The 13,432-nt window shown below is 47.7% G+C and overlaps 1 protein-coding gene across 1 annotated transcript in view; it reads left to right on the top strand.

The window, feature by feature from the left end:
• ACVR2B (activin A receptor type 2B) overlaps nucleotides 1–13,432 on the top strand; it is a 91,378-nt gene that overhangs the window by 73,454 nt on the left and 4,492 nt on the right. The window contains exons 3-9 of the mRNA XM_068673375.1: nucleotides 1,618–1,727; nucleotides 3,071–3,222; nucleotides 4,535–4,678; nucleotides 5,753–5,896; nucleotides 6,723–6,871; nucleotides 11,031–11,145; nucleotides 12,808–12,946. Coding sequence (XP_068529476.1) covers nucleotides 1,618–1,727; nucleotides 3,071–3,222; nucleotides 4,535–4,678; nucleotides 5,753–5,896; nucleotides 6,723–6,871; nucleotides 11,031–11,145; nucleotides 12,808–12,946 — 953 coding nt within the window. The remainder of the gene's footprint in view (nucleotides 1–1,617; nucleotides 1,728–3,070; nucleotides 3,223–4,534; nucleotides 4,679–5,752; nucleotides 5,897–6,722; nucleotides 6,872–11,030; nucleotides 11,146–12,807; nucleotides 12,947–13,432) is intronic.

Genomic DNA, 13,432 nt, shown 5'->3' with positions numbered 1-13,432 from the left:
GCACGTGAACTGCCTCGAAACGTGCTCTCGCTGCCGTAGAAAGATGTGTCATTCTCTCCCACTGTATCATTTCTAATATTTGCTAAGTATAACATGTCAGATGTACCTGGATGGCTGCCCTGAGCGCGCACCAACTGAAAGACGGGGATAATGAACTGCAGATGTGGAGCAGGCTGTTTTCACTCATTAGCTTGATTTCTTAACCAACAGATTTAGCAAAGGATGTGTTTGCCATTGAAGACTCCAATACCGATGCTTTTAAATCCAAATGGCTTGTTATCTGATTTCAAGGAAAAGCATCTGGAAGCATTGCTTAACTTGTTGAAATATCTGTGTCCATTTGAATAACTCAAATAGCTGCTTTCTGCTTTGAAGTCGAAAAAGAAAAAGCCCCCCGAACCAACCAAGTGCTTCCCAGCTGAGGCCTGGCATGAGGCATTTCAGCTAAAACTGCCTTGTTTTTTTTTTCCCCGAAAGGAATAAAGTCCTGACAACTACCCTGCGTGGCGATTTAAGAGAGCCCTTTCCATCCTCCTCGTGGCATTATGTCAGCGATACCACAGAAAGGGAGGCTTGGCATGGGTTCATAAATGAGTAATAATGTCAAACACATATGATTGTTTTGCTACTTCCTCCGAGTGGTTGAAGGAAGGAAGTTATGCATATAATTTAGCCGGTCTTCAGGAAATAGTTTGATACAGCTCTCTGCAGAGAGCGGCTCTGCGAGCGGAATAACTAAAAGCAGAGGGCAACGCCGCGAAAAGTGGCAGGGAAGGGAAGTGGGTATTTAAGAAACAGAAAGAAAGGACTGCTGGAGCCCTGCTGAAATCATCTCTTCTGCATCGATCTGTGGGAGAGGGAGGATGGGGGGAAGTGGAGTTGCTCTGGCACGTGGAAGCCCCCTAACGCCTCGTGAAATGGGGAGGGAAACCTCAGCGCCGAGGAGGCTGCCTTGATAAAGGGGAAAATAGAAACGCGAGGGCTGCAACCTGAATTCCTTAAAGGCTTTCGTGCAGGTATAGGATTTTTTTTAAAGGGGAAGGAGATGGCACTTGAAGATAAAACTTAGAAAAAAACAAAAACACAACAACAAACCTCCAGCTTCCCTCCTGCCTTCAGCAATCAGAGGCACTGCAGGTGTCTTGCGGCGCGTACAGTTAGGGATGCTAACGCCGGTGAGAGCAGGCTTAGCGCAGCCCTCTTCATACGAGCTTTATGGCACAAGCCTTAATTGCATGCTCAAACACCTCTCACCCCTAGCAGCATAGGTACAGGCTGCAGGAGAGGCACGATTCAGGATGCGAGGCACCTCTCTGTTGTTTTTCTGCTTCTTGTTCACTTAGCGGAGCCTGCTGTTATTTATTATTCACCATCTAATGCCTTCAGTACATATGGAAGCGTTTGTTTCCTTTATGGCCTTTTCAAGGGTCTTTGCTATCCACCGGGGTATGTGAGTGCTGAGTTTCCTGTAAGCAGAGCCTGCCAGGCTGTGCCAGCAGGACAAGGCACGTGGAGAAGACGATTTTGGGGATGTCTGTGTTTGTTCCTGAAGACGCAAGTTGGCTGACGTTGTTTTTCTCTTCCCTTTGCTGCTGTGTGTGTCCCTCCCTGACGCAGGCAGGAGTGTGTAGCCACAGAAGAAAACCCTCAAGTCTTTTTCTGCTGCTGCGAGGGCAACTATTGCAACGAGAAGTTCACCCACTTGCCTGAAGTAACCGGCCCAGAAGGTGAGTGACTGCTGTGCATGGGGAATTGGGGGGTTTCTTTGCCTTGACGCAGTTTGTGATGACTTTGGGTTGCTGGATGCTGAGCACAAAAATGCATCTGACAGGACGCAAGTTGTCATTTGCTTACAAAATCCCCAAATCCTTCTCCTAAGATTCTTTAAGAACAGTTTCTTAATGTAATGTAATTCTGGATAAAGTGTGTTGTACCAACACCTCGTCCATCACTAGTGAGGATTGGGTTTTCTTGGTGGTGGACATTCACAGTGGGCTCTTAGAAAAAACAAGCCTGCAGGGAGGAGGACAAGGGGGATCAAGACTCAATCTCCTAAAGGCATTTTGACACCTACTTCTTTAATTTTCATTTCACGAGGCTCCAAAAACCTCGGGCATCCAGAGTTTTTGCTTTTTATTGGCTGAAACGCAGCGTTGTGTTGGTCTGAGGATTAAAAGGGAATGGGTGTGAGGTTTTGGATGTACTTCAAGGAAAAAAAAAGTCATAGTCAGTCCTGCTTTAGAGGCTAATAGAAAAGTGTTGGTTCCTTTTGCTGTAGGCTCACATTCAAGTATCATTCAATAAAAAATTATTAAAGCAGGTGTATCTTTTCTGTAAGATGATTCCTTTTGCTATCAACTACCTGCATTTACTGAGATGTTCCCAGAGACCATTATCAGATTTTCCTGGGCTTTCCTGTTAGGTTTTTAATTGTTTACATGGTTTTTATTATCTCCTGTTATTAATGTACCCGTAGCAACCTAGTAGCAAATATTCTTTCTCTCACAGTTTTTTTGTTTAATTTGGCAAGTCTTGCTATTTTTTCCTTCCCAGTCTCCAACATAGCAACATGGCTCCATTTAGTATTCCCATTGTTTGTGTCTCAACTGCACTGATGTAATTTGGAACAAGAACTACTGTGGGAATAGTGCATTTGATTGTGGCTCCTGCAGCATTTTACTGAAAACTGACGTCTTGTCAATCACTGCACAAGGCAAAGCAGCTCCATGAGGGGTTTCGTACTCTGCTTGCTTCATATCTTCAGAAGGGTTAAGAGGAGGAAATTTTCAGCCTTTAGATCTCTCAGTTAGAACGCCCATGTTAAATAAAGGTCAGGGGGAAGCTCAGTCTGCGAAGCGTGCTTTGGACCACTGGACTGTTAGTAATAGCAATATGGAAAAGAGTAAATGGTGGAGCCTTGTGCAAGGATGTGAAGAGACATGCCACTAAGATTTGTTGGCTTTGGAGCAGAAGGAAGGGCAGTCTTGGGTTATGTCTGGACAGGTAGCTCACGGTGTGGGTACACTTCTAAAAGGTCTTTCCCCATGTTCTCCCTGCTCTTTCCTCACAGTCATATACGAGCCGCCTCCACCAACACCCTCTCTGCTCAACATCCTGGTGTACTCTCTGCTCCCCATTGCTGTCCTGTCAATGGCTATCCTCTTGGCCTTCTGGATGTATCGGCACCGCAAGCCCCCCTACGGGCACGTCGACATCAATGAGGTGAGGAGAAATTTCTGGCTTCTTCAAGTTGTTTCCCTCTGTTTGTACATTGTGGTAGGCACAGAGGTTGCTCAGTATATCTACAATACCAACTGGTTTGGGTTAGAAGGGACCTCAAAGCCCATCCAGTTCCAACACATCCCACCAGTCCAGGCTGCCCCCAGCCCCATCCAGCCTGGCCTTGGGCACTGCCAGGGATGGGGCACCCACAGCTCCTCTGGGCAACCCATTCCAGTGCCTCACCACCCATATCAAGAACAATTTCTTCATTTTTCTTCAAATTTCACACTGTTCAGGTGGCCTAACTTTTCTTCTCCATCTTTTTGAAGTCAGTGCTACAGTCGGCCCCATGACAGTATTCATACCCGCTGTGAGGCTGGTGGGTTTAGACCAGGTTATCACCATTTCCAAAATTCCTAAGGGATGGAGTTACACAACCCTGCTTGGTGGCTACCCTTCCTCCCAAACCGTCAAACCCATTGCCTAATTTCAGCCAACTTTGCAGAGGAGTGGAGATTGTAGAGATTAGAAAGCCCCTATCAGTTTTATGGGGTGAGAGGAGATGTTTTTCCCTTGTTGAAGCTCAGTTTTTATGAGCCATCAGAGAATGCATGCAGGAGGTCATCCTCACAGCCCAAAGCCATCAAGAACTGGTCTTTGCTGGCTCTGCTGCGCCCTGAGCCTTCTGGTTTCTTCTGAAGGGGCCAGCAGCTTCCTCTGCCGTCTTCCTCTGCCCTGTACAGACCATGCTGGGAGCCTTTCAAGGCTGAAAGTAGATAGGACAGAGCTCCATTGCCACATGTTGAGGCTGCATTGTTCTCCTGGCAGATACTATCTTTATAATGCTGACAGACCTGTTTACTGCCCACTGCTAGGGCTATGGGAAGCACTCCTAATTAAGTGCAAAGCAGTTGGAGGTTTTCGGTGTATTTTGCCGCTGGGTCACAAAGATGAAAAAGTTCCTACTTTTGGCAGGAGGTAGCCTTGAGGTCATCAGTGTTTTACAGCCCGAAATAGCCGTTGCTTTGAAAACACTGGAGAATTCAGGTTTTGCCAGAGGATGACAGGCAGTGGTTTGACACACCGAGTGACACTTGAAGGCATAGGTTGTTATATATGTTCTGTACAAATACCCTGCAAAGCAAAATAGGGAATTTAGTGCTGCTCTTGCTGTGAAGAGCACATTTCCATAATTTGGATGAAATAACAGGCCCCTTCTTCACACCTCTTTCCCCACACACAGTGTCTCCATTCCTCCCCCTTTGCTCTACAGTCCCACTTCAACTTGCGACAGTGTTTTTCTCTTGTGCAGGACCCCGGCCCACCACCTCCTTCTCCCCTGGTTGGCCTAAAGCCTCTGCAGCTCTTGGAGATCAAGGCGAGGGGACGCTTCGGCTGCGTGTGGAAGGCTCAGCTGATGAATGACTACGTGGCAGTGAAAATCTTCCCTATTCAGGTGAGAAGGGCATCACCTTCAGGGCTCGCTCGTAGGGCTGCCTGCCAGTGCTGAGATGCTCCGAGTGCCTGTGGAGGTGTTTTCGAGACCATTACAAAGGTGTATTTGGACTCTTCTGCTGGGGGAAAGAGTTCAAGGACCCTCCCTCCCCTATACTTTTCTCTGTGTTACCTCATTACCGAATGCTTCCTGCAGTAGTTGTTGCTGCAAGAAGGGCAAACAAGCACATTTTGAAATCCACGGGATCACTGCAAATGGCCGTGTTGTTAAAAGCCGGTCTGCAATGCCCGAAGTGCACAAAGGACCAAATCCCTGGCTTTGTGTGTCCTGCCCCAGCACACAAATCCTAAACCCAGACCCCAACCTAGCAGTTTTCAGCTTGCAGAGGCACAGCCCTGGTGCTGTGCAAGCTCACGGCGCTGCAGCGTGTCTCTCAGCTCACGTCTTCCACTCCAGGAAACCTTTGAATGCTCCTGACTTGACTGTCTAGGAATGGTAAATGGAAAGAGTAGAGCAATCAAAAGTCAAATGAGAGAAGAATGACTAAAACGCCTTTGTGCTCCTCTGCTACCTCCTTATTCGTTAATTTTTTCTCCCTGTATTTGTTGTCATAGCGTTGCTAAAGGAGATTTGCACATCTTCTGTCCATGCCAGCTGTGACCTACTAGTAAATATTCAATAGAGCCTAGATTAGATTTTGCAGTCGTAACAATTACGGCTACAATGCAGATCTGGGTGCTGCATGCACAGGCTTTATCTCTGCCTTCTTTCTTCGGAAATCTCAAGAAATCTTATTTCTCAGTGAGGCTGGGCAGGGGGGTGGAATCCAAACCCAAACATGCGCTTTAGGAATAGCTGAGGATAATTTTGGAGAAGGGAGACTGAGAACAGCAACTTCCATTCTTCCTCCGGCACCTACCCTCTAGGAAAACAGCCTCATTTTGAAGGGATGCATCACATCAAAACGCTGGAGAATGGTATTAAGAGGAACATGAGCGGCTCTGACTGAGCTGAAGGGGCTGTTTGCTTTAAAGGGAAGAGTGATCTTTGATGGTGCATTTCTCCCTGCTTTAGGATAAGCAATCTTGGCAGAGCGAGAGGGAGATTTTCAATACTCCTGGCATGAAGCATGAAAACCTTTTGCAATTTATCGCAGCAGAGAAAAGAGGGACAAACCTAGAGACAGAGCTCTGGCTGATCACAGCTTTCCACGACAAGGTAACGTATCGTTGCACATACATTTGGGGAAGGCAGAGGGCTGGCTGGGCATGAAGCAGCAGCGTTTGGTGTCTATTATTCTCCCAGAAGCTCCCCCATAGTCCAGTTAGTCTGCCACTGGTGGTAGTGGAGGGCTGGTCCTACTCCTCTTCTTCAGAGGCCCTTCGCTTAGCTTTCAAGGCTCTCCTACAAAAACACACAATGAAGAAAGGTGGGAGCTGGGGAGAGAGAGGTGGTACAAAAGGCCACAGCTCCTGTGTGCAGTGGTTGCTGTCTCATAGCACACGTAGATCCCAACCCAGCCCTTGCAGATAGGCTTCGTGTTTGCTTTTGAAACTCAGGGCATACCTCCTCTTTTTTGCTTTAGTTATCAAACGTGACTAACACTTAAAATAAAACAAACATGCACAAATCGGGGTTGAGCCAGCAGCGTTATCCCTCTGTTTAATTCAAGGCCTAGTGAGTCAATCATTTCCACCACCAGCTGATACCATGCAACATCCTCTTGCATGAAAGGTTCTCCCTTTTCCTAAGCTGTTCAACTTGCTCTGTTATGAGACCATTTTGTCCCTTCCAAGCCTTCCCTGGCAGATGAGTAGATTTGGGACTTATTTGGGAGATCAGACACTTTCTGTGCTGTCAAGGGCTGAGAACTCATAAATGCTTTGGGGTTTTACTTCTCCTTCATTTGCACTTCTGCTGGTGATATTTTTTACCTCTTAAATGAAGGTTCATGTTTCTCAAGCACTGATGAAAACCATTTTCTAAACTGATGAGTTTAGAAGCAGGGGCTGTGGTTAAGAACATGCGATGTCCTGTTTTACAGGGGTCTCTTACGGATTACCTGAAGGGCAACATCATCAGCTGGAATGAGCTCTGCCATGTAGCAGAAACCATGGCCCGTGGCTTGTCCTACCTACATGAAGATGTCCCTTGGTGCAAAGGTGAAGGGCACAAACCTGCTATAGCACACAGGTATGGCCTCTTTGGTGAACACTTTTCAAGTTCCCTGTTCAGCTATTCACAACCTCTTTGAAATGATGCTGTCAAACAGAGGAGGAGATTGTGCTTTTGGAAAACGAATGCCTTTTAGCCCCAAAAGTCCTATGCTAAGACAAGATTTTTTTCACCCACATCAGAAATGGCAAAGAGCAGGTAATCAGCATCTTGTCTGTGAAGCAGTATGTGTGCTTGGTGGTGGTTTATGGCAAATGTCTGAAGGGCAGGCGCTTCCCTCTGCCCTCAGCTCTTCTCTTGATGTGTGTAGGGAAGGGGAGCTTGGTTGCTGGAGAACCTCTATTCAGAGAGGCTGTGCTTGATGAGTTACATTATAATCCATGTATTTGTGTGGCCATCTGAAGGTTTGGACCGTGTTCTTCCCTACGTGTGTTAGACTGATAACTCCACTGTATGTCTTGCCACAGAGCTTTTGAACATTGTGTTCTGATGAGAAAATGTAGAAATGTAGAAAATAGCTGCTATTTATTTTTCACAGTAGTTTTATGGTGCCCAAATCTCGCCAGGGTGCTTATGAGAGACAGCAGAGGAAGGGCACTGTGACCCCAAGACCTCCTGGCTCATATGTGGGTACAGAAGGAACCCCAAATGAAGAGGGTGAAACCATCCTTGTTTCAGCGATGCTTGTCTTAGCCCTCACCCATCCCTTCAGTCCCACGTCCTTTGCCCTGGTTGAAAATCTCGTAGATTCACAGAATGGTTTGGGTTGGAAGGGACCTTAAAGATCGTCCATTTCCAACCCCATCACTACCGAGTCGTTTGCCAGCAGCAGGGCAGGAGGGGGAGCTTCCCCCAAGGGATTTGTGAGGGTTGTGTGGCTGCGGGCGGTAATCCACAGCCGTGCTCCCCCACTGCCCTTCATCGAGGAGATTCTTAAACCCCGTGCCCAGCTGCAGCAATCTGCATCCAACCTAATGGGGCCGTCTTCCTACACGGCAAGACGATCTCTGTTTTTAAAAGGATGTCCCAGCCCCCGTGGGACCCCCCCGAACCTTCAAGTTGGTGGGAGCTGGGGGCTGGTGAAAGAGCCTGCAGCTGCCTTTGTGCCGCTCCTGGGGCTGACCCCATGGCCCTGACATTTGTCCCCGTGAAAATAAAGGCTGCGGTGTATGCATGAAAATTCCTGAGGGTGGGGAGCAGGGAAAAGCTACAGAAAGGCTTTAAAGCAACAGATCGTGCTCATTAGTGTCCCCGTCCGTTTAATAAATGATAAAAGATGGAGAGCGTGCCACTCGGGTGAACCGAATACATTCCTACGGAAGCGGGGTTTCAGGACACAGTGGATTTTCCTTGGATTACCCCATTCTTTTCTTTTGTGCTGCAAACAAACAAACCACGCTGAATACTTTTTAAAGCTGGGGTGTCACTGAACGGGTTAACACGATGCCTGCGAAGATGCTGGAAGGCCAGGTGGGACTTCCTGAGTCGCTGCTCTGCAGACTTTGAGCAAACTCCTAGGACAGTGGCCCCGGCACAGCGGGATGGAGGTTATGGGATCGCTCGTCGGTGCTAAAGTGCCCCCACGTGGAAGCAGAAAATAAAATCTCTGGTGTCTAAACCAGGTTAACGCACCGACCACTTGTTGTCCACTCGCTCCCTTGTTCCCTGATTTCAAGGATGAGACTGAAAAGAGAATTTTCTCCTTTTCAGGCCACTTTTTTACTAGCGACTATTTTAGGGTCCCTACTAATGGTGTTGGTGGGAATTCTCTTGGGCGTGGGTTGAATCAACCCTTTCTCCCAGTCCTGGGTGTGTTTGCATTGAGTTCACTCTTGCCAGCTCAGGGTGCCCGTGGAAGGAAGGAAAGCATGGAAAAATGGGGGAGAGCGTCGCATAATTCCTGTGCGGTCCCAGCTGAGCCACAGCTTTGTGAAAATCTCGTGCACAATCTGTACCATCCTGGAGGGTGTAATCCCCTAACGCTGACCGAGCAAAGTCATTTATCGGTGTCGTTGGGCGATGGCTGCTTTCTAAGCCTTTGGGGAAACTGCTCCAGCCTGGAGGCAGCCGGTCTCTAAGATGGCAGGTAGCAGCTTAGGGCTGTTTTTAGGTGCAACAGAGATGTGCAAATGTTTCGCAGGCTCTACCAGACTGCCCTGTGTCTTTAGATATCCCGTGGCCACAGCAGGCAGATTTCTGCTGTGTTCCTCTCTCAGGCTTCACAGCTGGAAGGGGAATAACCCACTTCCCCCACACTAATCCCCGAGCCAGCAATGCCCATCGTGCTGCGGATAGCTTGCTGTGTTGCTGCAATCTGGACAAACCTTCTGATGTTTTGAGCTAAGAATCAGGGCTGGGTGACACAGGATGGGTTTTGCACATGATGCTTTCTCCACGGCCACAGGCAGTAGCTCTTTTCTCTGGTCCAGCAGTTTCTCTCTTCCCAAGGAATTTTGACAGGTCGCTCTAGCGCGGAACAATTGTATCTGCCCTCATTAATTATTTTGTGCAGGCCTGCAATGTCCTGCAATCAGCAGGGTCACCGAGTGAATTGATGATAGGGAAATTATAATGCTGAGCATACAGGACAATTGCCATCTGCTGTCTAAGGTCTGTAATTTAATTATATTGCCAAACATTCCTTTTCAGATGAAAATGCGGGGAGCCCAGGGAACAAGGCTGGGCTGGTTCAGTCATCTCGGTGCCATCCAGCCCCCCCCTCCCCGGCTCCTGCAGACTCACCTGAGCTGCCCCGAAGCAGCAGTGCTGCAGCACGGGGCTGACCCAAATGTCCCCTTGAAGTCATCTTCAAGCACAGCGCCAGCCTCTCCACCGCAAAGGCTGACACCCACTGCTCAGCTGCGTGGGCAGCTCATCTCCGTGGGGGCTCACCCCCTCCCCTGCTTTATTTCCAACCCAGGGGAAGCCAGTCCTGCAATTAAAGCAGAATTGTAATAGAAGACTGTGGCTGATGCCCAAGGGAGGCTTGGTCCTGGGTTTCCCTGTTTTAATGACACGTGGGAATAGCTCAAAGCTGCATCAGGGAGGTTTGGATTAGACATTAGGAAAAACTTCGCTGAGAGGATAGTTAGACACTGCAACAGGCTTCCTAGCGAGGTGGTTGATGCCCTGTGCCCATCAGTGTTTAGGAGACATTTGGATAATGCTCGTGCTGATGTTTTAGCTTTGGGTTAGCCCCAAAGTAGTCTGACAGTTGGACTTGGTGATCTTGGTAGGTCTCTTCCAACGGGAACTGTTCTGTTCTATTCTATTCTATTCTATTCTATTCTATTCTATTCTATTCTATTCTATTCTATTCTATTCTATTCTATTCTATTCTATTCTATTCTATTCTATTCTATTCTATTCTATTCTAAATTCTATTTTAAATGGGATGAATATGTAGCCCTTTTTTTCTTCCCTTGATGCCTCTTGGAGGGGAAGGGAGGGATACAGAGTTATCCAGTGGTGCAAAGGCCTACACATGCTGTGTGTGGGAAACTCATTGTCTGGATTTCGTTTTGCTGGTAATTTCCTCAGGACTTCTGCAGCTTGCCTGTCCTGAAGCTGTGCTTTCTCTCCCTCCTTTTCCCCGTTGCTCTCCCTGTGCCCTGCTTCCCCTCTGGGCAGGGAGAGGAGGTGGCACCGCCACGTGTTCAGGCGGCGCATCAAGGTCTGATCACACTCCCCCGGTACCCAGGGCTTGAGGATGCTCAGGGTTATGTGCCCGAAACATGCTGTAAATCACCCTCCTGCCGAGCGTGAGCTCCTGCAGAGAGCAGTGCTGGAGACCTTCACACCCTGTGAGGACAGCGCTCAGTGAAACTGTTTGCCAGCACCCCCGTGACACCGCTGCTGTGCCACCCTCGGTCACCCCTGCTTCCAGCAGGTGATGGCAGTCAACAAAAGCACCCAAAGAAGTGCGTGGTTGGGGTCAGGGTGGCAGCAGCGGCCTCAGCACCTTCCCCGGGCTAGGTCAGGTCCCAGCCCAGCAGCACAGGGCTGCCTGGTGGCATCTCACGGACACCAGCAGCTGAATTTGCCAGCTGGGGAAGGAAGGAAGGAGCCGATCCACCCAGGGCTGCTAAACATAGAGGTTACAAAGTGGTGTGTTGCGCTGTGATTCAGACCTGTGCCGTAATAAAGCCTCCTAAACTCGCTTCTTGGCTCTCTCTAGGGACTTCAAGAGTAAAAACGTCTTGCTGAAGAACGACTTGACGGCGGTGCTGGCCGATTTTGGTCTAGCTGTACGGTTTGAACCTGGAAAACCTCCAGGGGACACTCATGGACAGGTAATCTTTATCTTTAAAAATAACATCGTAAAAAGTCAGCTTCTCGTGCGTGGAGGCGGTTTGTGCAGATGCAGGCTGGAGGCCGGGAGATTACGGGAATGTTTTCTTCTCCCTTGCGTAATTCATATGGGGGAAAGCACCTTTTCTTTCCCCTTAGCATGACCCTGGAAAGCGAGACCTAAGGGAACAGGAGCAGCATGCAATCCTGAGCCCAGACGCAGCTCTCAGCCCCTGGCCCTTTGTGATGGGAACCCAACCCCACATGCTGGTGCAAACGTGACATCTCCCCTGTCCCCCCATGCACCTTTTCCTTGCAGTGCCACTTCTGAGCATTTAATTTCCTCCAAGACAGGCACTTTCCAAACAATTAGATGTGCAGTCTGGCCTGGCCCTGGTGGCAAGCGACTTCTCCCTTCAAACACGGGACGTGATGTCTCTTTATTGCCTCAGTATTAAACATTAACACTCCTAAAACTATTCAGTTATTTTTAAGAATTCAGCCAGGCTCGCTGCCAGGGTGACCTTTCGCAACGGTGAACTTTGCGTGCTGGCTTTGCACTGTGTGAACAATTTCCTGCGTTTTGATCAGTTTGGGATTTTCCACCTGTGAGCTGCAGCGAGTGGCCCCTCGCTGTCTCTGGGCAGGGGTGCAGCAAGGGCAGCCGTTCCTCCGGGCACCTCCTGGGTTTTAGGAATGAATGTCTCCAATGCCATCTCCTTTCTTACCCTTACCTCAGGTTAGGTCCTCACAGCTTTCCTCATTTTTGCTACCTTTCTTTGTATTTTTCCAGCATTTCCCATGCTTTCTTACATCTCTGTTTCCCTCTCTCCCCAGTTCCTCAGGTAACAGCAAGATCAGATGAGAAACCCCTAAAGAAAAACATTAAAAGTGTTTCAGCTCCCATATTAAAAGGTGCTTTTCACCTTGCTGTGCTCTCCTCTCTCCTACATCATGGGCTACTGCCCTATATATAGCCATAAATATCTGAGAAGTTTTGTAATATGCAATTTTTTTTTGCAAAGTTTTGCAAGTTTTCCTTTTTCTACTATTTCAGGATACATTGATTTTACCCTTTTTCTTTTTTCTTTTTCTTTTTTTTTTTTCTTTTTCCTTTTTCCTTTTTTCCTTTTTCTTTTTCCTTTTTCTTTTTTCTTTTTTTCTGTTTTACTTTATCTTTTTTCTTTTTCTTTTTTTCTTTTTTCTTTTTACATATATATTTTTAGAGAAAGAGGATTGAATTTTCACCGACTGCAATAACCAAGTCTGGCTTGACCTCGGGGTGTTGTGTGTGTGTCTCCAAAGGCAGCGTTTTCTCCTCCAGCATGTGCTGCTGGAGCAAGATGCAGTGGGACGCAGAGGATTTCATCCCCACTCGCTGTGCCTCGCTGCATCTGAGTTAGACCTATATTGTATGCTGAATGTATACAACACACGTAGCCATGCTGTTTGGCTTTTTCCTTCAGGTAGCTTATCTAGGCTCAAGTGAACTTACTGAGAATCGGTGTCAGAAGAAACAACTCCCTTTTGGTTGTCTTCTGAGCGAGGTGCAAATTTAGCAGAAGTAGCCTTAAGGCTAATGAAAGCAGCTGTCATTCATCTCTGACCAACGGAGGCTGACGGACCCAACTGGAATTTAACTCGAGCTGTTTCTTTCTCTGTAGGTGGGAACGAGGAGGTATATGGCTCCCGAAGTGTTAGAGGGAGCAATCAACTTCCAACGAGACGCCTTCCTGAGAATAGACATGTATGCAATGGGACTGGTATTGTGGGAGTTAGTCTCCAGATGTAGAGCAGTTGATGGTAAGAATAAAGATCTGCCCTGGGAAAGGCTCTGTTTCAGCATGGTTTGCTGGCCCAGAGAATGGGCCTGGCTTTGTTAAATATGAATAATAAAAAAAAAATCAATGGCATATTCTTATTAGGCTGCTAACCTGTTTTTCCTTTTCTTTGTTTATAATGCAAGCTGTCATTTGCTGTGGATAACAATCTTTGTAGTGTTCAAGTCTCAAAGTGCTTTTAATACCATCAAAGTTCACCATGTCCGCTTTCACAAGGGGTTTTATCCTAAAATGATGCTGCAAAATGGGTCATCTTTTCTGTCCAAGTAGCCCATCTGCTTTCGGTTACATCCTTGCTATTTGCAGGACCTTGCCTCTGGTCAGGGAAGCTATCGTTTTGTTGTAGTAGCTCCAAGGCTGCCTGCTGCACCTTCTACTTGTGCAGATATGGGTGCTCTGGGCTGAATATCAAGTTTGTGAATTAAGAGTACCTCACCTGGGCTTCAGA

This window comes from Anas acuta, chromosome 2, assembly GCF_963932015.1.
Source record: "Anas acuta chromosome 2, bAnaAcu1.1, whole genome shotgun sequence".
In the NCBI taxonomy this organism is placed as follows: domain Eukaryota; kingdom Metazoa; phylum Chordata; class Aves; order Anseriformes; family Anatidae; genus Anas; species Anas acuta.
This window is presented reverse-complemented; position numbering and strand designations above follow the sequence as displayed.